Source organism: Trifolium pratense, linkage group LG2 (assembly GCF_020283565.1).
Source record: "Trifolium pratense cultivar HEN17-A07 linkage group LG2, ARS_RC_1.1, whole genome shotgun sequence".
In the NCBI taxonomy this organism is placed as follows: domain Eukaryota; kingdom Viridiplantae; phylum Streptophyta; class Magnoliopsida; order Fabales; family Fabaceae; genus Trifolium; species Trifolium pratense.
This window is the reverse complement of record NC_060060.1, coordinates 34271680-34292823: the sequence shown is the minus strand read 5'-3', so window position 1 is coordinate 34292823 and position 21144 is coordinate 34271680. Positions and strand designations below refer to the sequence as shown.

The 21144-nt window shown below is 35.0% G+C and overlaps 5 protein-coding genes across 7 annotated transcripts; 2 read left to right on the top strand and 3 right to left on the bottom strand.

Annotated features, from left to right (window-relative positions):
* Positions 1–1417: 1417 nt before the first annotated feature.
* On the top strand, positions 1418–5504 carry LOC123910760 (stromal 70 kDa heat shock-related protein, chloroplastic). The gene is made up of 8 exons (XM_045961969.1): positions 1418–2204; positions 2306–2558; positions 2655–2734; positions 2841–2983; positions 3069–3167; positions 3250–3439; positions 3606–4004; positions 4896–5504. The coding sequence occupies exons 1-8, from the start codon at positions 1671–1673 to the stop codon at positions 5295–5297; spliced, it is 2100 nt and encodes a 699-aa protein (XP_045817925.1). The 5' UTR covers positions 1418–1670; the 3' UTR covers positions 5298–5504.
* Positions 5341–8401, bottom strand: LOC123910761. The gene is made up of 3 exons (XM_045961970.1): positions 8277–8401; positions 6837–7008; positions 5341–6731 (listed from the first exon to the last, which is right to left on the bottom strand). The coding sequence occupies exons 2-3, from the start codon at positions 6988–6990 to the stop codon at positions 5863–5865; spliced, it is 1023 nt and encodes a 340-aa protein (XP_045817926.1). The 5' UTR covers positions 6991–7008; positions 8277–8401; the 3' UTR covers positions 5341–5862.
* Positions 8139–8855, bottom strand: LOC123910762. The gene has a single exon (XM_045961971.1). The coding sequence runs from the start codon at positions 8719–8721 to the stop codon at positions 8254–8256; it is 468 nt and encodes a 155-aa protein (XP_045817927.1). The 5' UTR covers positions 8722–8855; the 3' UTR covers positions 8139–8253.
* A 2229-nt stretch (positions 8856–11084) lies between these two features.
* Positions 11085–19198, top strand: LOC123910759 (MACPF domain-containing protein At4g24290-like). 3 transcript variants are annotated; one of them, XM_045961968.1, is made up of 8 exons: positions 11101–11311; positions 11700–11983; positions 13701–13939; positions 14841–15042; positions 15875–15943; positions 16031–16217; positions 17546–17712; positions 18084–19198. In XM_045961968.1, the coding sequence occupies exons 2-8, from the start codon at positions 11720–11722 to the stop codon at positions 18786–18788; spliced, it is 1833 nt and encodes a 610-aa protein (XP_045817924.1). In that variant the 5' UTR covers positions 11101–11311; positions 11700–11719; the 3' UTR covers positions 18789–19198. The 3 variants fall into 3 exon arrangements, with proteins under 3 accessions (XP_045817923.1, XP_045817924.1, XP_045817922.1); XM_045961967.1 differs by lacking the exon at positions 11101–11311 and adding an exon at positions 11085–11100 and having other exon boundaries at positions 15875–16217; XM_045961966.1 differs by having other exon boundaries at positions 11118–11311; positions 15875–16217.
* Positions 19199–19513: 315 nt separating this feature from the next.
* LOC123910758 lies at positions 19514–20932 on the bottom strand. Its single transcript, XM_045961965.1, has 3 exons — positions 20502–20932; positions 20001–20364; positions 19514–19911 (listed from the first exon to the last, which is right to left on the bottom strand). Exons 2-3 carry the CDS (start codon positions 20316–20318, stop codon positions 19762–19764), a joined length of 468 nt encoding a protein of 155 aa, XP_045817921.1. The 5' UTR covers positions 20319–20364; positions 20502–20932; the 3' UTR covers positions 19514–19761.
* Between the last annotated feature and the right edge of the window lie 212 nt (positions 20933–21144).

Here is a 21144-nt window from a genome sequence, read left to right as displayed (position 1 = left end):
TTGAATTTTCAAAATAACATCACGGTACCGATAAAATTTGTTTATTTAAAATAACATTACAACACCAAAATAAAATTTCAGTACAAAAAATAAAAACAACGTGAAGTTCGATTAATTTGGTCGACTGACTTGGTAATTGGACATGTATATTGGAATATAAATATATTTTCTTTTACGATATTGGAATATAAATATATAATAGTAACTTAATGCGGTTTTTGCGGTTATCCGCGGTTTTTGCGGTTTTTGCGGTTTGCGGTTTTGCGGTTTGCGGTTCAGTAAGAAAGTCATCCAAATACATCCAAACCAAATGCGGTTTTTGCGGTTTTCGGTTTGGTTTGGTTCGATTTGCGGTTTTACTTTTAGATTGGTTCGGATACGATCACCCCTAGCGGCAATGAATAATTGCAATTTTTTGGTAGTTAAACTTGTGAACACTATTTTATCTAGAGTTCGGATTTAAGTCAGTGACTTTAAACACTATAACTTGTATTCATAAAGTTACTACATCTTTGTTGGCTCCCTTGTAAATTAAAATTAATCTTACAATGATATATTATATGGAAAATGCTAAACAGGGCCCCCGGGGCACTAGTTAAGGATACAAATATAGAAGTTTTATCTCGTAAATTGTGCATTCAATGTTTTAATGATGTGAAAAGTTATTCTCTCTCATTATTAACTTTATCATTTGTTTCCTTTTTTAGTATGCTTAACTAGTGCCTCAGGGGCACTGTTTAGCATGACCCATATTATATATACCGGTAGCTGCGAAGTACTTTTTATATCAAATGAAAATTCAAAAATACTTCTAATTACTCAAACCTATTTTTCAATAAAGTAATTATTGTATCAACAACCAAAATAGGAAATAATTAACTCTAAAAGATTTTTCAAGTGACTATGTTTCATTATTATTATTATTAATATTGTTATATTTTAGAAAATCTACAACGCTTTTTTGGAAGTGTTGGCCTTATACTCATATCAATGTAAGAAATGAATATTCCAATTGAAATTTCACAATAAAAATGATTTGCTTGTAGGGTTAGCCCTCTATATTGTGGTTAATGTTTTGTTTTAAAACAGATAATATTAGTAGTTAGTAATTAATATTGTTAATTTTTTGCTGTAAATAATAATCGAATCTCTGATCTCCTTACTATATTTTACCCTATGTATCATCTACTCGTCACCACTTCTTCTCATAACTTATTTTAAAAGTATGAATGAATAGAGAAATTCTTAAGTGGACACAACAAGATTTTGATCTCAGGTCACACATACATAACTAATAAAAGGTAGAAAAAATTTAATAAAATAATGTGTATTTATAAATAATTAAATTATATAAATAAATTTTGAGGTGAGTGTGACCAAATATGGTCTAAATAATAATATGTGACTATTTATTATCGAATGAATAAGCATATGAAGCATCGAAATTAAATTACAACAATTCAGATTGAATTAAATTACAACAATTAAAAATAAAAAATAAATAAATTAGATAACGTTGATACTATGTTCTCTAACTCACCCCCTCACTTCCTCTTCCTCTTCAAACAATACAAAGTTTCTCAACAATTTGCTGATTGAGTTTCTTTACCGATTCAAGTTAAAGTTGCTCCCCAAATTAGGGTTAGTGTTAGTGTTTCATCTTCTTCCCCATGGCTTCCTCCTCCTCCACTGCTCAAATCCACGGTGGTCTCGGTTTCTCTTCACTCAAAAAACCCAATTCCAGAACCCTATTCTTCGGCCAACGTCCCAATGCTTCCTTCCCCCGAGCACCATTCCCTAAATTGACTTCCAAAACCACCTTCAGGAAGGGTTTCACTTTAAGAGTTGTCAATGAGAAAGTCGTTGGTATCGATTTGGGAACCACCAATTCCGCCGTAGCCGCCATGGAAGGTGGAAAACCTACTATCATTACTAACGCTGAAGGTCAGAGAACAACTCCCTCCGTTGTTGCTTACACAAAGAACGCCGACAGGTTGGTAGGTCAAATTGCCAAGCGTCAGGCTGTCGTCAATCCCGAGAACACCTTCTTCTCCGTCAAGAGGTTCATCGGAAGGAAGATGTCTGAGGTCGATGAAGAGTCAAAGCAGGTATCTTACAGAGTCATCAGAGATGATAACGGCAACGTCAAACTCGATTGCCCTGCTATTGGTAAATCTTTTGCAGCCGAAGAAATTTCTGCCCAGGTAGATTGATTTCATCAAATTTTTCTTCATTTCTGTCTGTTGTATTCATATGTATGCTATGTTAGTTGTCTGATATTTCATTTGATGATATATACATATAGGTTTTGAGGAAGCTTGTTGATGATGCTTCAAAGTTTTTGAATGATAAAGTAACTAAGGCTGTAGTAACTGTCCCTGCATATTTCAATGATTCACAAAGAACTGCTACTAAGGATGCTGGTAGGATTGCTGGTCTTGAAGTTCTTCGAATTATCAATGAACCAACTGCTGCATCCTTGGCTTATGGTTTTGAAAGGAAAAACAATGAAACCATCTTGGTGTTTGACCTTGGTGGTGGTACTTTTGATGTCTCAGGTATTGGAACCCACTCCTGTTGTCTTGCTTTTGGTTTTTTATTTGATAGGTTTTGAGACAATGTAGTAGGCTGATTTGCATTGAATTTTGTTTCAGTGCTTGAGGTCGGTGACGGAGTTTTTGAAGTTCTGTCTACATCTGGTGATACACACTTGGGTGGTGATGATTTTGATAAGGTTGGTTGGACTTGTTTTTCCTTACTGTGGTACTATTTAATAATTATAAATGTATTGATGAACATGTGTTTACTAACTGTTTTTTATTTTCATCTGTTTGATATAGAGGGTTGTTGATTGGTTGGCTGGAGACTTCAAGAGAGATGAAGGTATTGACCTTTTGAAAGACAAACAAGCTCTTCAGCGACTTACTGAGACAGCCGAGAAAGCCAAAATGGAGCTTTCATCATTGACTCAAACAAACATCAGGTACTTCAACCTACACTCTTTTCTCCTACTTTACTTTATGACTGTATTGTGCAAATCACTGAGCTGATAATATCTGTGTTTTCAGTTTGCCGTTCATAACTGCCACAGCAGATGGCCCCAAACACATTGAGACAACTCTTACAAGGGCTAAATTTGAAGAATTGTGTTCAGATCTTCTTGACAGGTAATGATAACATAATGAATTTATTGTAGCTCTATTGCAAAAGCTGATATAGTAACTAATGTTTGTATGAATTGTGTTTCAGACTCAAGACACCGGTGGAAAATTCATTGAGGGATGCAAAGCTCTCAATTAAGGATATTGATGAGGTGATTCTTGTTGGTGGATCAACACGGATTCCTGCTGTTCAGGAGCTTGTAAAGAAGTTGATTGGCAAGGACCCAAATGTCACCGTTAATCCAGATGAAGTGGTTGCTCTTGGAGCTGCAGTTCAGGTAGGGTTAGCTGTTCTCATCAAGGAACTGATCGATTCTTGTATTTTTTTTTCCGATTTCAATTGAGTTGTAGGGTAGCGGGAGAGAGAGTGCTGTTTAAATCAAGAGTGTTATTCAAAAGTTTGTTGATTATGCTCATCATTTGTAATTTTGGATTTGATTTTAGGCTGGTGTCTTGGCTGGAGATGTCAGTGACATTGTGCTGTTGGATGTTACTCCATTGTCCTTGGGTTTGGAAACTCTTGGTGGTGTGATGACAAAAATTATTCCTCGAAACACTACCCTTCCCACCTCAAAATCAGAGGTTTTCTCCACTGCTGCTGATGGACAGACCAGTGTAGAAATCAATGTCCTTCAGGGTGAGAGAGAATTTGTTAGGGACAATAAATCTGTTGGTAGCTTCCGCTTGGATGGTATCCCTCCTGCTCCTCGTGGGGTTCCTCAAATTGAGGTGAAATTCGACATTGATGCAAATGGCATTCTGTCGGTTGCTGCCATAGACAAGGGCACCGGGAAGAAACAGGATATTACCATTACCGGGGCCAGCACCTTGCCTGGTGATGAGGTATCTTCTATAACTTTCATTCATTTGTATAAACTAGTAACAGACCCGTGCTATTGCACGGGTCGAACGGTAATGCGACATTAGTTGATATATGTATAACAGTTCTAACTTAGGTGAAGATTTATGTATAATAGTTCTAACATAGCATGAATGTAAAGATGTTGAATAAAGAAGGTCTTAACATATAAAAGGAAAATGTCCAAAATGGCAAAATGCTAATTAAACTAAATTATAGAAATAGTTCATTAAGTAGCAAATGCTTACAGCATATTACGCAGATACAAACATGAAATTCCAAGTTTCAGATTACATACCAACTAATTCATAGCATGACATAACGCAGAATAGCTAATAGATAGTTATAAAGTTGATCAACCAGACTTAACATATATCAGAAGCATTAGTTATTATAGAATAAAAGTCAGACTTTGCAATGTTGCAAACAGGATTGGAGATATCAGTTGCTAGTTCTGGCACGAACAATATTCACATGCATAATAAGTGAATACTTTGAAAGGCATAAAGAGAAATATATGCATGATAAGTCAATACTTTGAAAGGCAGAACACAAATATATAGCAATTCAGATAAAAATGAAATATGAGTAAAATAACAAACTATGATACTTTGAAATGATTTCTTTAAATAAGCTTCAACTAATTACAAAATTAACCAATTCTTAATTTCTTATATTGTATTGATAAGTGAATACTTTGAAAGGCAGAACACAAATATATAGCAATTCTTATATTGTATTGATGTTCTGTAATATTTATCTGCGTACTACTTGCATGATTTTGTGAATGACTCTGGCTTATGATTATGGACCATTTGATGTTGGAACTTGGAAGCTGTTCTGAAGCGTATGATAATCTCTTAAATGATATACAGGTTGAGAGGATGGTCAAGGAGGCAGAGAGATTTTCAAAGGAGGACAAGGAGAAGAGGGATGCCATAGACACCAAGAACCAAGCGGACTCTGTTGTCTACCAGACTGAGAAGCAATTGAAAGAGCTAGGAGAGAAGGTTCCTGGCCCTGTGAAAGAAAAGGTGGAAGCTAAACTGGGAGAGCTTAAGGATGCTATTTCAGGTGGTTCAACCCAAACTATCAAAGATGCAATGGCTGCCCTCAATCAGGAAGTTATGCAGCTTGGCCAGTCTCTATATAACCAACCTGGAGCTGCAGGCCCAGCAGGACCTACACCACCTGGTGGTGAGTCTGGTCCATCAGAATCATCAGGCAAGGGACCTGATGGGGACGTGATTGATGCCGATTTTACCGACTCTAAATGAGTTATAGAGATTATTCAATAGGATTATTCTTATTTTATGCTTCTTTTGTGCTAAATTCGTAGTGATTTTTGTCAATGGAGACGTTTCTGTACCCTTGGAAAGTTTTGTCTGTGAAATACAGGGTATATTGTGTGGATGAAATGAAATTTACAGGCTGAAAATGTCCTAATTTGATGAGAAAATGAAGATGATTTTACTGTTGCCTAAGGGATGTTTGCATGTTTTTAAACAGGGATGATAGTAAAACTTTGTATAATGTTGTGTTGGCTTAGCCATTAGGTTAAGCATATTAAAACCCCAGATGTAGAAGTGACAAAACCACAAAATAAGGGGAAGGTGTGGTTCCCAACATATAAACAACCAATTCTCAATCATAAGAATGGAAGTAGTAGTATAAGTCTACAATTTTAAACCACTATACCTAGTTTGGAAGCAAATAAAATGAAAAACTTTATTTACAATTAACTGATTTACAAATTGATACCCTTTTGTTCTAATATATATATACCAATGAAAGAATGTAGTTAGTTAGTTGAGAGAGGTTAAGGGGAATGAAGTGTGATAGTCATTCCCATATAGACATTTTGGGACTTCGGGGGACGGAGTGAACTCTTTCAACCTTAATATGACCAGCAGAGTCATCATGGTAGGCATAAGCTTTATGGGGTCTGTTTGCAGTGGAGTAATAGTAATTAACACCCCTACTGCTGCTAGTGTTACTACTTAAATTATTATTATTATTATCTATCATCATATTCATATTCCATGGAGATGACCTTCCCATCCCCATTCCTATCCCTTGTTCTTGTATGGGTCTATATCCAACAAGAGGGGGGTGGTGGTGATAATGATGACAACTACTACTTTTTTGTAAAGAATGATTATTACTACTACAAACACCATGATCAACCGGCTGCAGTGATGCTTGTGTATTGTTGCTGCTGGTGCTTGTTAGGTTCGATAGACTTGGAGAGCTTCTCACTCTTTGCATTGTATTACTCTGCTGTAACTGCTGCAAACCGGTGTGGAAGGGCGATTCTGCGTTAGTATGTCCATCTGGGGAGGTTGATTTTGGTGAAGAACATGCAGAGTGCGGCGCATACTTAGACCTGGGGCTTGTCCGCCGGACTATTCCATTGATGGCATCAAGGTAACGTTGCTCTAACCAATATGGTTCAACAGATAGAACTGGATGTGGTGCTGCTGGTTGCCCTTGCATTTGAATCTGTGTGTCAACCAAAAGCGCCTTTGAAGGGAATAGAAATGTGCGAAGCAGTGGGGATCCACTGGTCCCGTGGCGATCATGTTCCTCAATCATGTGCTTCAGATCCTCATCTGTTCTAACTGTTACCAATGCATCAAGTTCTTCTGGGATCACCTGGTACTTGAACACCACCTCTCCATCAACCATGCCATTCACCTTCTTCATCATCTCTGGTAATATTTACATTGTTATTACACAAACAAAACATTCATATTCTTTTTTCATTCTGAATTTGACACAGAGAAAGAAAGGAATATAATAGAATAGGATGTTACCTGAGAAAGTGATGTCACGAGGGACACAAACGACGCGAGTCTCGCCACCGACATACTTAAGGACCCCATCGGAGGGTCTTGGAAGAACCTTTCCGCCGTAACTGCAAAGGAATTTTACTTTATTCTTCGGAGACTCATCGCCTGTTTTCTCCATCTATTCTTGTTTCTTTGTCTACCGCTCAAAAGTATAATAATGGAGAGTGATTTTGGGATCAAAGAGAAGGATATAGAATTATAGATAGATAGATAGACAGATTAGATTAGATTAGATTAGATTAGATCATAGGAATGGATAAATTTAGTTTGCTATTTCTGTTCTTTCGCCTTTTTTCCTGTTTATTATTAGTATTCTTTTCTTCTCTTTTATTTTCTCTCAATTCAACTTCTAATAGCTTCTCCTCCCAAGAAAACTGAATTGACATTTGACGTGGAAACTATTTTCTCATATCTGATTTACTGTTTTACCCTTTGACTGATTTTATTTTGATTCTTTTCTTTCTTTGTTAGTACTACTAATAATAATTAACAGAATTGGCATTGCATTGCATTGCATTCGTACTATTATTATCTCTGTCATTATTCTTGTCCGCACAGACAAAGCTGCGATAATTTTTTTACCAATGGACAGATCTGATTGCAATTGCAACGCAAATTCAAACGTAAAACATTGTTCTGATTATTATTATTACTACCATATCATTGGATTCCAATTCCAGACGAGGCGGCATTATTGGATGGATACTGTTTTCCTTGCCGTGGTACAATGAATGATACTAGCTAGCTACTATTTACTACTAGATTCGATTCTATATCCAATTGAAGAAGCTGTCTATGCTTTACAATCAATCACTTCAAATATGTCATTGCCCTTGTCGTGGTGTGTGTTAATTCAACCACTTACTCTTTCTTCTGCATCTTTTTTTTTTATGTCACTTGCAAGTTCATTCATACCTTATATATTATTTCGTCAAGGAACTGCAAGTCATTGGATTTAATTACTAACACTCTTATATGATTATATATTAAGCAAATTTGCAAACACAACAAATCTTGATCATGCGATCCATCTACACATGTCTGGTACTATGGCTGACTAACCGTGATTTCGACAAAACAAAAGTAACAGTGATATCAAAGATGCACTTATTGTTTGGTGATGTGAGACCATAATAAAATATGATTTTGCTTTTTACTAGTAATAATTAACACAGACTAGTACTTGGAGATTCTGCAAAATTGTACATACTTGAATTATGATTATTATGTAAAAGAAACATTTGCACAAAAAAAGGAATAAACTCCTGAACAAACAACATTTAATTCCAGATTGAAGCTCATTCATTCATTCATTATTCAGGAATATAATAATAATAATAATAATATAATTAGAGGACTACTAGTAGTACTAATGAAGTAGCTAGAGTCCAAACAGGCGCTTACAGGCTTTAAGGATCTTGCCTCTTCTTCCCCTCCTGTTAGTTTTGTTGTTTGGTGCATCATCTATGTTTATGTCTTCGTTGTCTGATGGTATTGACATGCTCTGGTCATGGATCCTACAGTACCTGTCTGTAACTGATGAAGATCTTGTGACTGAAAATGCCCTCTTGATTGTTGCCTGAAACCCAGAGGGTGAAGGAGAAGAAGCAGAAACCGAACAGCTCCTACCCAGTATGACCCCAAATCTCTGTCCTTGAGTTTGAGTGGGAGAAGAATTATGATTAATATCAGGTTGTTGTTGAATATGGTTGGAGGGTGGTTGCTCGAGTTGAGTGTTGTTACTCCTTGGTGTTTGAGGAGGAGCAGGAAATTCAGAAAAATCAATGGATCTTGATTTGTGGGTGGTAGTAGTAGTAGTAGAACCAATCTTGGAATAAGCGTTCATCATTATTTTGTGATATTGTATAATAATAATAATAATATATGGGCGGTCTTGCTAGCTAGAGTGAGTGAAGGAGGAAGGATATCATAGGGTAAGAATATGCAGCAAGCAAGCAAGCAAGGAAGGAAGAGTAGTGAGTGAGTGTGAGGAAGGTGACTAGATAGAATATATAATATAATGGGGACCAAATATTAATAATTGTTTGACCAAATTGTCTGTCGAATTCACCAAGGAAGTGAATAGTGTGTGTTGTTGTTGTTGTTGATCACTCAAAGAAGTAGATTTAGAATTTGATGAGGTAAAGTTACTATACTACTACTAGTAAATTTTAAATGAGTAGCTGACTGAAGTGAATAATGATGATTAATTTGATTTTCCAAATGCCCCATCATCATGAAGAATTCAAGTTTTTTTTGTTTATAACCCTCTAGTTCCTAGGGGAAATGAACCCTAGTAGTTCATAGTTCGGTCGCGAGGTAAGTAAAGTCTGACCAAGAGATTGTTTCACACAGAAATTAAATCCGGGTTCTCTCGAAATCCGTCATTTTTGGTGAAGTTTATTAACCAATTGAACTCAATGACTTGGTTAGAATTCAAGTTTTACTTGCAAGCCACAAGGAATGAAATGGTCATCCTAATCCTAATAGTAGTAACAAATAAATTGAAGGTGATGAGGTTTTAACCACAATTAATAAACTGTCGGTCGGTTCAATGATCTCATGTGATTATGTTTCGCCAAATTTGCATCTAACTAAGGAAGGTGTGTGTGAGAGTGAGAATTCAGAATTCAATTGGGGAATAATCAATCAATTGATGATATATATATATACTAGTCATAAACACGTGAATCTGAATCTTGTTAACTTTATTACAGTATCACAGACAGACATAATAATATGCAAATCATTCATTTACTGCTGCGGATCATCATCATTCATTTAGTTTAGAGTTTTTGTTATCAGCTTTGACTTTATTAATGAAAGTGATTTATTAATTTAATTGCTTGTTCTAATGGTTGTTTGGCCCAACTTATAATACTCTTAAGAAGAAAAATGATAAAAGAAAAAAAAGTGGGGTGTTGTCAAAAAAGTTAAGTCATGAGTATGCATAACTTACAAAGACATCTTCAAAAAAAAAAACTTACAAAGACATTTCTCGTGAGTAAATTATTAAAAGGACATCATGTGTAATTAGATTACTGTGTATGTGTGGAAGTGCTATTTTGTGGGGAAAATATTTTAATTAGAGTTGTCATGACTACTTTACTTATTTTTGAGACTAATTCATCGAACTTTATAAAATTGAAATGGACGATAAACTCTTCTTCAGAGTTTTAATATTGTTGCATACCCAAACCTAAAATCAATCTCAAAATTTTGGTAAAACTATAAAAGACACATGTTATCTTATTAAAATTGTCAAGTTAATACACTAATAATTTGTCTTACACATGATAAAAGAACTTACAGAGTAATAAAATTATCAAGTTAATTGGCACTTATATTTTTTAGTATGTTTAAGACAAATTATTAGTGTATTCAACTTAAAAGTTGTTTTAAAAGACATATATTCCACTTTTTAAAAATCAATTTTTCTAATATGGAAATCAAAATGTTATATATTTTAATAAAAAGTTTAACTTTTAAATTCCTTATTATGTTATTTTAAAACACACTTTAACACACCCTTACTTTTTATTGTTATATTGGTAGGTAGTGCTTTCCATGGGTCATCAGTTTGGAAAAGTCAACTAAAGATTTCTCATCTTATGATTACTTTATTTATTTTAATTTAATAAAACATTAGAATATTTTCAGTGTTATAAGTTAAGCATAAAAAACATATTTAGGAATTAGAGGCTACTTCTAATGTGCACAAGTAGCACAAATTGTGCACCATGCACAAATTGCTGGTATTATTATAACGAATACGAATTTTACAAAATCCACCGTTGGATTGAAAGTTTATATTATATAGATCGTCCATAATTTTTTTAAAAAAAATTGAAAATTATTTGATATGTTATTGTGACCCATCAAAATTAACGGTTTATGAATTTTAATTGAATACCGTTAATCTTGATGAGTCTCAATAACATATCAAATAATTTTTAATTTTTTTTAAAAAATTTATGGATGATCTATATTATATAAACTTTCAATCCAACGGTAGATTTTATAAAATTCGTATTCGTTATAATAATATTCGAAACTTGTGCACCATGAAAGACTTAGTGAAGTCTTCCATGTTAGCCAAAGCCGGAATTAGAAGTGTATCCAAATTAATTAGCATTTCCCAGTTCATTAAGAGTATTAGAATTTTTTTTTATCCAAAAAAAAATGTCAACTTTTTAAAAAATAATAAAATAAAATAAAATGTGAAATTGTGAGTCTTGTTGTTGTTACTTGTTTGCATTTGCAGTCTTATATTTATTAGTATCTCTCTTCACAGGCTTCATTTTTCTCTCACCATTTAATTCTATTTATTTTCCTTAAAAATCAAATCAAATTTTTGATTTTAAATTTTAGGGTTTGGAAATCTCAGACAGAAACAAGGCAATTAGCCGCAAAAACAGTGATTAGCTTTCATGCACCGTGTATGTTTTTTTGCTCAAAATCTGCAATTTTTTACTACAAATGGTTTTGTTTTGAATTTGAAGTACATGCTTTGTCTCTGCATGTGTTGTTGTTCAAGTGGGGTATCAAATTTCTATTTTTGTAGCAAAGCTTCTTCATTTGTGTTGTGGGTCACTTTTACACTATGCACTGTTTGGGAAATTTTATTAGTATCATTTTTAATTTTATGATTTTACTAGTTTATAGTTCATGTTTACATCAATGATTTGTGTGTTTTAGACACTGAATTCATGATTTGTTTATGACTTTATGTGTTAGCTAAGTTTTTTTTTTTTTTTTTTTTTGAATTATGATGAGCTCAATAGGTGCTTAAGATTGCTGAATTTTGGAATTTGTTTTTGATTTCAGTGAGAGTGATGTGTTGATTTATGGCACCTAAAGAAGATCAAGCTCATAAAGCTGCTGAGATTGCAATTGGATCGATTGGGCGTGGATATGATATATCTTCTGATATAAGGCTCAAGTTTTGTAAAGGAGATTCGATTAATTCGCGTTTAATTGAGATAGATGAAGATGATGTTAGAGAGGTGGTTTTACCTGGTGGAGTTTCATTACCAAATGTTTCCAAATTAATAAAGTGTGATAAAGGGGAACGAACTAGGTTCAGGTCTGATGTTCTGTCTTTTCAACAGGTAAAGTTTCATTTTTTAGTTGTAGTGGTAAATTCTGTTGTAAACATGTTTTGCCTGAATGAAACTTTCAGCTGTTGAGTAGAAATATGTTGAGACTCACGAGTATTGTCATGCATAATTATACCAGTTTAATTTCATCACTTGGTGCCTTGCTCATTTTCTCCATATATTGAAATGCACTTCACATCTTTGCTAGATAATGGATGGATCAAATAGATGCATTAACATGATAATCATATATTGTTTAAATTTAGTTTTGAATTAACAAAACACAAATGCTATTTAGTATGGCGCAAATCGGTAATGAAATGCACGAGTGACGGGTCAAACTTTCACTTACATGTTTGACGGTACATGGAGGGAATGGTGTTAACGTATTCAATCACAGTCATTCGTTTAATTTCGTGAGTTTTCTATTCGTAATATTAGCCATTTTCCTTGGCAAAAACATAGCAAGGTTATTGCTCTACCCTTAGGGTTGTCAATTTGCACCCGGTGGAGCGGATCCCCACAGGGATTGCCCCATTCGGAGCTCCGAAAACAAAGATTTTATCCCCGTGGGGATGGGGATGGAGGCAAAAATCCCCCCCCCCCCCCCCCCCCCCCCCCCCCCCCCGCAGACACTTCGGGGCGGGGATCGGGGACGAAGCATCCGTCCCCGTGGATCCCCGAATCCGTCCATATATACACTATACATTATTATTATTATATATTAAATGTTGATTTTTTTTTTTTAAAAAAAGAAGTAACTTGAGGAGTCATCCATTATTTTCTCCACTGATTGTTCGCTAATTTCAAGCGTTCATTGCGTATTTGCGTTTTCCAAGTTCCAACTCCCAACCCTAGAAAAGTGGCTACTTTCTCCTAGACCCTAGAAGTAATTTTATTTATCTAATTTGGTTGGATATTTACCAATTACCAAATACCAACAGTTTTGAGATATTTTGGTTATGAACTTTTGTATGATTATGCATACTTTGCTATGAAATATTTTGGCTGTTAGATTTTGTATGATTATTAGTAGCCAAATATTTTTGCAATGTTTTTTGGTTATAAATGCATTATGTGTTGTTTTTATTTTTTAAAAAAGAAAGATGCAAAATATTTGTTTTTTTAAAGAAGACAGAAAAAATAATGTCATACTAGTGTCATAATTTGACCGAAAAATATAAAAACTTTGTTAATATTTGATATCCGTGGATCTCCGCGAGAACCGTGGGGATCTGTGGGGATGGGGACAAATATTCCCCGTGGGGACGGGGATGGAGGCAAAATCTCCCCCGCATGCACTTTGGGGCGGGGAACGGGGAAGCTTCCCCCGCACATTCCCTGCCCCGTTGACATCCCTACTCTACCCTCAAAATTTCCAAATTGTCCTTGAACATTACACTGACAGGAAAACTGCTCATTCCTTCTGTAATAATTCTTCCCTTCCATTGCTTTGCTTTAACTCCCACCCTCCAAAGCCAACCCTTGTAGGATTGAACTGAAAGCAATAAGGTTTAATTTTTTACGGTCTCTTCTTTGGTACTTGGTAAGGGACCTATAGGCAACACACACACACAATTCATTTTGGAACCATAAATTTCTAAAGGCTGTTGTTTTATAACTTTCTGAATGGTTTTGAAGGAGCAGAATGTAATGAGATCTCTTCTTGTCTGTAATTTAAGCAATGTGTGGTTTGTCTCCCCTTCATCGTCTGTTTGCTTCTTTTCAGATGACAGAGCAGTTCAATCAGGAGTTATCTTTGACTGGCAAAATTCCCTCGGGGCTTTTCAATTCAATGTTTGAATTTTCTGGTAGTTGGCAGAAAGATGCAGCGCATACCAAGACCCTTGCTTTTGATGGGGTGTTAATTACACTTTACACTGTTGCATTAGAGAAGTCTCAGATGGTACTTTGCGACCATGTTAAAAAAGCCGTACCATCATCATGGGACCCGCCTGCATTAGCAAGGTGAGTTGAGCTTAGTTAATATAATCTTGATAAATGGTGAAACTATAGTCAATTTTCATGTCAAGAGAAATACTATTACCCTCTGAATTCTTTTTTTCTTTTTTTTTTTACATATTTGTTTAGTTTTTGAAATTATGAGTACGCTGCTCTGATGTATTGCCAACAAGGATGGAACTGAAATAAGTTGGGTTTGATTTTGTTGGCAGTCCTTTCTTGGTAGGTCATGTTTAAGCATACACACACGCAATTCATTTTGATATATTTCTAAATAGTTTTGAAGATGCAGAATGGAAGTTTTCTTTTTATTTATTGATTTACAATTCAATGGTGGCGATGAAATTTATTTTTGTGAATAATCATTTTTGTTTTTGAGATTCTATGTGCATTCGGCTCGCTTGACAAAAAGATACAGATTCATTTGTATCAAGTATCTGGTTATTTGTATTTCCATCCTTATATGTTATGAATGTAATACCATATTTATGTCAGCCTGCGGTTGCATCTATCTGGTTAATTTTACTTCTGCTTTACCTTACTTATCAACAGCATTTTCACCAACTAATTAGGCAGGGAATTGTTGGTGTATTTGTTCTCTGGTTTCAGTTGTTTCTTTTTTCCATTTAAATTTAAAACATGACACTTGATAAATGGGTTCTACTTAAATTAGGACTGATTTGGGTATGCAGTCTCCTCTTCGATCTTAATTTAGTTTATACTTTATAGTTTTAAATCTTTGTTTGACTGAGTGCACCAGTTACATAAAGTGTAACTAAAGGCTACAATTTTAATTGATTGTCCTAAGAGGTTGCCTAATTCAATTAGGATTTATTTTACCAAGCTCCCTGTTTATTTATTTGGACTTGAGACTCTTGCCAACTATTGCTTTTCACGATTAACCCAGGTTTATTGATACCTTTGGTACCCATATTATTGTTGGTATGAAGATGGGAGGAAAAGATGTAATATATTTGAAACAGCAGCACTCATCAACTCTCCAACCTGCCGATGTTCAGAAAAAATTGAAAGAAATGGCAGATAAAAGGTTTTTGGATGCCAATGGCCAATTTAAAGTAGCTTCTGATCAAGTTTTCCCAAATGGCAAGGTTTGTGAAATTATGCTTTCCAATATTGAGAATCATTGTTATTCATTTCTTTCACCAGTCTGTCTATGATGTTTATTCATCCACAATTACAGATAATGACTAAAGATACAATTTGTGATAGCATATCTCTTCATTTATTAACCATTAGACTCTCTTTATAACAAAGTACGTACTTTGACAATAAGAATGAAATACAAACCATTAGACTCTCTTTGTACTGTGCTGGTTTTCCCTCATGATTTCACTGCCCCAAAGAGACTTCAACTTGGGGTTCATATTTGTTTGAGATTTTCAGCCACATGTAGGTTATAATTATAAATTAGAGGTTCTGACTTTCTGGAATTAAGCAAGGAATTTGAGACTTAGATCCATGAAAACGTGCTATTTGAATGGAAGTGCAAGAGGAAACACTTGGAGTTTTGAGTCGGGGGAACAGTTCATTAGTCAGCCTGCTATGTAGATATAATGCTATTTTATGAAAACATCATAATTTGATTTTCTTTCACTTTTTTTTGGACCGGTATATATTATTATTGTTAAACAATGGAAAAACAAAGAAATAAGACAACTGTATAAACTTAGATGTTACAGTCGGGGAATGAGCAATTCAAAAAATGTTACAGCAGAGCCAAAATGTTATCCAGTGACTTGCTTGAGAGAGAATGAGGAGTGTGAGTATAAATGTGTCTTGGTCTCATTGCTAAAATAAATTATTTTTTATTTGCAAGGTTTGTGAATTGTTTTCAAATGGATAATCTTTTCTTTGTTATATTTAGTTCATGTCAACTCTTGTTAGGTTGGAGATACCTTATTAATTTTGTTATGCCTGCAGTTTGGAATCAGGACGCAGAGGCTAACTTTTGCTAATATTAGTCCATCAAGTTCTTATTCAAATAAAGAGGTGTGCTTAGAACATGTAACCGGGAATAAATTTTTATTATATATATTTGCAATTGCGGTCGCCCTTATATTATTTATTTTATTGCAGGATATCGTAAGCTTTGGCAAGAGGAGAGGTGGAAGTGATGACAAAAGTCTATCACATAATGAGTGGTTGCAGACCGTTCAGTTGGAGCCTGATGTGATCTCAATGTCCTTTATTCCAATTACCTCTCTATTAAATGGAGTTCCGGGGAGTGGATTCTTGAGCCATGCCATAAACCTTTATCTACGATGTAAGCAAAGTTACTGCTACTTTTACTGCATTTTTTTTATAAGCAACTTTTATTTGCATATATTCTATGTGAATAACATTATTACACAATTTATGCTATTTTTATTTATAATTGTTGCCTGTGGTGTTGTAGGCCAAGCTGTTATATTAGATAATTGCCCGTGAATAGTATTTATGTATTCCTAATGTGTAAGTAGGGGGTTAGGAGGTAGTTCTGGTTTGTATTTGGTAGTTTTGAACAGAGTTCATTCTCTGTAGGAATTTCACAACTCTGGGACAGCATGATGTTTTAGTTTCTATAAAATTATGTGTTTAATAAATAAAAACACAAATTAAAATTAAACACTAATTTCAGTTGTTTTTTTATCACTATCTAACAAATGTAGACTGGATTATTGATATGAAACAGAAGAAAGTGCATAAAATAAGATAAGTGCTCCAAGCCAAGTAAATTCCTATGTCCCCGATCTAAAAGTTGAATCCCTTCCCTTCTTTCCATCCGAACTTCCCTATATAGCATATCTGCATTCTCTTTCCTTTAGCTAGCTATGCCTCTCAGTTGTTGTTTACAAGTTAATATCTGTTAGGATACCACAAGAGCCTAAGCCAAAAGTGGGGCGTATTAGTGAAGTGGGGCGTGAGAGGCCTAAAGTCTGGAGAGTTTGTGAGAGAAAGAAAAAGAAAGGAGTGGAGGGAAATAACTGATAGGAGGAAGTTATGTTTTTATTTTAATTATGCAGTTGTGTTAATGTAGTTATGTTTTATTATAATTATGCAGTTTGTGTCAAGGCAGTTATGTCATATGTTGTGTTAGAATATAACTACTTGGTTGGCAAAGAGAGAGGGGTGATGTCCTGACCTCTTTGAGGAGCCTATCCTCTTGATTGTTACTGTCTTTGTCTTATAATTTATCAATTAAGCAGTAAATCAGTTTTTGTTTCTGTTTTATGTTCTCTGTTCTATCAATATCTCCCTTAAAGGGGGAATCAACAAAATAAGCAGATCATTTGAGCCTTATCAGGGCCCTTCTTAGTTCTTACAACTAACCAGGCCCAAGAACCCATAAATTCGCCTATTGTTGTTTTATTTGATTTTGGAGTTAAATTTGCTTTGTTTTGCTTTGATGAACTTATTGGAGAAATGTTTTCACTTGCTTTGTAATATTAAGTACTGAAACATAAGGACACCCTTATTATAGACTGGTAATTTTGATTCATAAACATCCCATCGATCACCTTTTTAGTTTGTTTTTCTTCATTATTGGCTGATTATATGCAAATTATATGAACCGGTTTGAAGTATTTCATCATTCTGCATTTATACTTGTAGACAAACCACCAATTGAAGAGCTCCACCAATTCTTGGAATTCCAGCTCCCAAGGCAGTGGGCACCTGTATTCAGTGAACTTCCTCTTGGTCCGCAATGGAAGCAACAGAGCTCTTCATCTTTACAGTTTAGCTTCATGGGGCCAAGGCTCTATGTGAACACCATACAGGTAAATGTTTATTCTTCTGGGTTCTGGACTTCTAGGTATTCGATGGCAGACTGACAGTGCCTCGACTGATCAGAATATATCACACTCATGTCCTTTGGTTTGTGTTGGAGGAAAATTACTAAACCGATGTGAAGAAGCTTTTAGGATTTGTTTATATTAATATGTAGTAGAACCTAGTCTTGCAAATAAAGATGCATATTTTTAGTTCATGCGGCATAAAACTAAGTATTAGCATATTTCATTGTTCACTTTCATTAATTCACCATTTTTATAACTTGGACATTCTAAAGTTGGTGGTCATTTATTGATTTGGTTCACTATGTTTTGTAACATCTGTTCTAAAGCCAGGGGTACTTGTCATGTTATTACAGGTTGACGTAGGTAAGAGGCCAGTGACGGGTCTCCGTCTCTATCTTGAAGGTAAGAAAAGCAACCGATTGGCCATCCATATGCAACACCTTTCATCTCTTCCAAAAATCTTCCAGCTTGAAGATGATTCAAATGAAAATTTTAGACGGAAGTCCTATGATAAAAAATTCTATGAGAAGGTTCAATGGAAGAATTTCTCTCATGTGTGCACTGCTCCTGTGGAATCCGAGGAGGAACTTTCAATAGTAACTGGAGCACAATTGCAAATTGAAAATTACGGCTTTAAAAATATACTCTTCTTAAGACTTAAATTCTCAACTGTGTTGGGAGCTAAGGCGGTAAAACATCCGGAGTGGGATGGGTCTCCTGGGCTAGGAGCCAAGTCAGGACTCATATCCACTCTTATTAGCCAACACTTCACAGGGGCTTTTCAGAAGCCGCCTCCACGTCCAGCGGATGTTAATATAAATTCAGCCGTTTATCCTGGTGGCCCACCTGTTCCCGTCCAAGCTCCCAAGCTTCTAAAGTTTGTTGACACAACTGAGATGACCAGAGGACCGCAAGAGACTCCTGGCTATTGGGTTGTCACTGGAGCAAGACTTTTGGTTGAGAAGGGCAAAATTTCTTTACGGGTAAAGTATTCTTTGTTGACTATGATCTTACCGGATGATGATGATGATGATGATGACATGTTGGATGACCAGTAGCTGACTTTGTTCTGCATTAGGCCTTTCTTGCTTTCATCAGCAGAACTAAGTGTTCATTTTTTAGGAGGGAGAGGTTGGGAGAGGAGGGTATTTGTCATCATGATAATTGGTTTTAGTTTTCCTAATAAGGTAGGGTAGCCCTTTTACGGTGGTTAAAGCACATGTGAAGTTCACAAAGATATACATACAATAGGGGGATTTGTTGGATGTCAAGGGATTGAGTGCAGGGCTTTCCCCCTATTGAAATTGTACTTTAAATGTAGACTTTTACATTCCAGAAAAATGACTAGCTGAATTAATTCCACGGGTGTCTGCTGAATTGTCTTCCTCTTGTTTTGATTAGATCACCAGGAGAAATTATGTTGCAAACACTAATATATATCAATTTAATACGTTAAAATTTTACGCCATATCTTTTGTTATTCTCATTAGTGATTTGGAAATTATTGAAGTCGTAGTGGTCGAGAAATGGCAGTGCATTAGAGACTTCGTATGAATATAACGGTGAAGCATGTTTGAATGTTTTCGTTCTAGATAGAAAGCAACTTTAATGTTTAACTTTGTGCATCATTTTTTACTTATGGTCAAATCAAAGTTTAAAAACGAGGGTCAACTCTCTCGGTGATTTCAAAGCCAGACTTTGACACTACTCACACGCAAAATGAGATTTACAAGTTGTTAATGTAAATTGAATAGATAGCTAGATAAGGATATGAGAGTAAAAAGAAAACACAATCTCTGGTACGAGAAGTATTGACGATAAAATGAAGGATGTTTGTAGAAGTTGGTGAGAAAATTGAGTTGCGGTTTCACAAATTTGAAGAGCATCCATCATTTATCCCCTGACATATTGGAGGACAGTCAAATTGGAAACAACAGGCCTCACACTATAGATATATAATAATCTCTTAGTGTCTGTAATGCATACAGATAAAATCCATTAATAATATTTTGCAGGTTAGAAAAATTAGAGCTAATTAAATACTAAATGATGTTGTTGATGAGAAGGCCAATGAGCTTCTTCCCTTCGACAAGGCAGAGGAGCAGGTTGGGCAAGGTAGGTAGGATATTGGTGCCCCGGCATCAACACCGACAAATCACATGCATAAGACGGTGATTGAACCTGTAATAACAAATAAACACACACATTATACATATGTATTACATGTATGTTAAAACATATGAAATTAAACCTATTATGATGGGGCTTACTGATTGTGCATTTCCTTGTTTTGTGGTTGGTAGTGAGTGCTGTTCCTGATAACTTGGCAGCATAGATTCTGGTGTGGAAGCAGAAAACTGTTGTGTGGGTTTAAATAAATGTTCAAATATGGCCATTATTAGAAACATTGAAATCAAAATGGCTGTGGCAACAAAACCAAAAGATATTGCACTCATAGATGTCCCAAAGCTTTTCCATGGACCTTCCTCATCAACCCCTCCTCTTCCTGTCTGTGAATGTGATGGCCCTGGATTTGAAGCCGTGTATACGTTCCATGTCTTTGATCTTTCGCTGCTTAAATCGCTCATCCTATTTATACCTCTCTATTCAACCTGTTTTGTTTTTGTTCTAATTCTAAAGAGAAAAGAAACATAAATAATTAGAATCACTGGAAAACCAAGTTAGATGAGCCTTAAATGTTTTGCTTTCTGTAATCATGAGTAAAAATATGTAAAATACTACTACTACAGAAAGAGAATGAACTTACATACCTTCAATTTTTCACTATGATATTGGATCAGAATGAAGTGTAGTGTTTCAAATTCTTAAATGCCATCTTCAAAGGTAAGAAGAGGTAATATGCTTTATGCTCACCAGTCACCACGTTTAGCTTTATAACCAATAAATAAAAATGTAAAGACAAAGGTGTATGATGATAATCCTATTGGCTAGCTATTGGTACACTTTTTCTAGTTATATGTTGTTACCATGTTTAAGATCCTAATGCTTAACTTATTGAATACTATACATACATACATACCTTGTCAGAAGAAGCAAACTTAAAGAAATAAAAAAGAATAATGGGCCTTGCTGTCCCAAGAGGAAGAACAAGAATTTTAAATAAGTGCTTTGCTTTTAAAACATAAAAGTGACACTCATATTTAAGGATGGATTTCATCTCATGTAGTCTAGGTTGTTGTTGTTAATCCAAACCTTTAAGTCACATGAATAGTGGCTTGTGGGACAAGTGCAACCAATTATTTCCAACCACTCCTATTCCTATTCCTGTTCCTATTCCTATTACATTAGATATGCGACAACATTCCTTAAGATGAATCTCATTATTATTACTATTATTATTATTGTATCTGTAAAGAAACATCAATTTTTATTATGATAAACGTACATGACTAT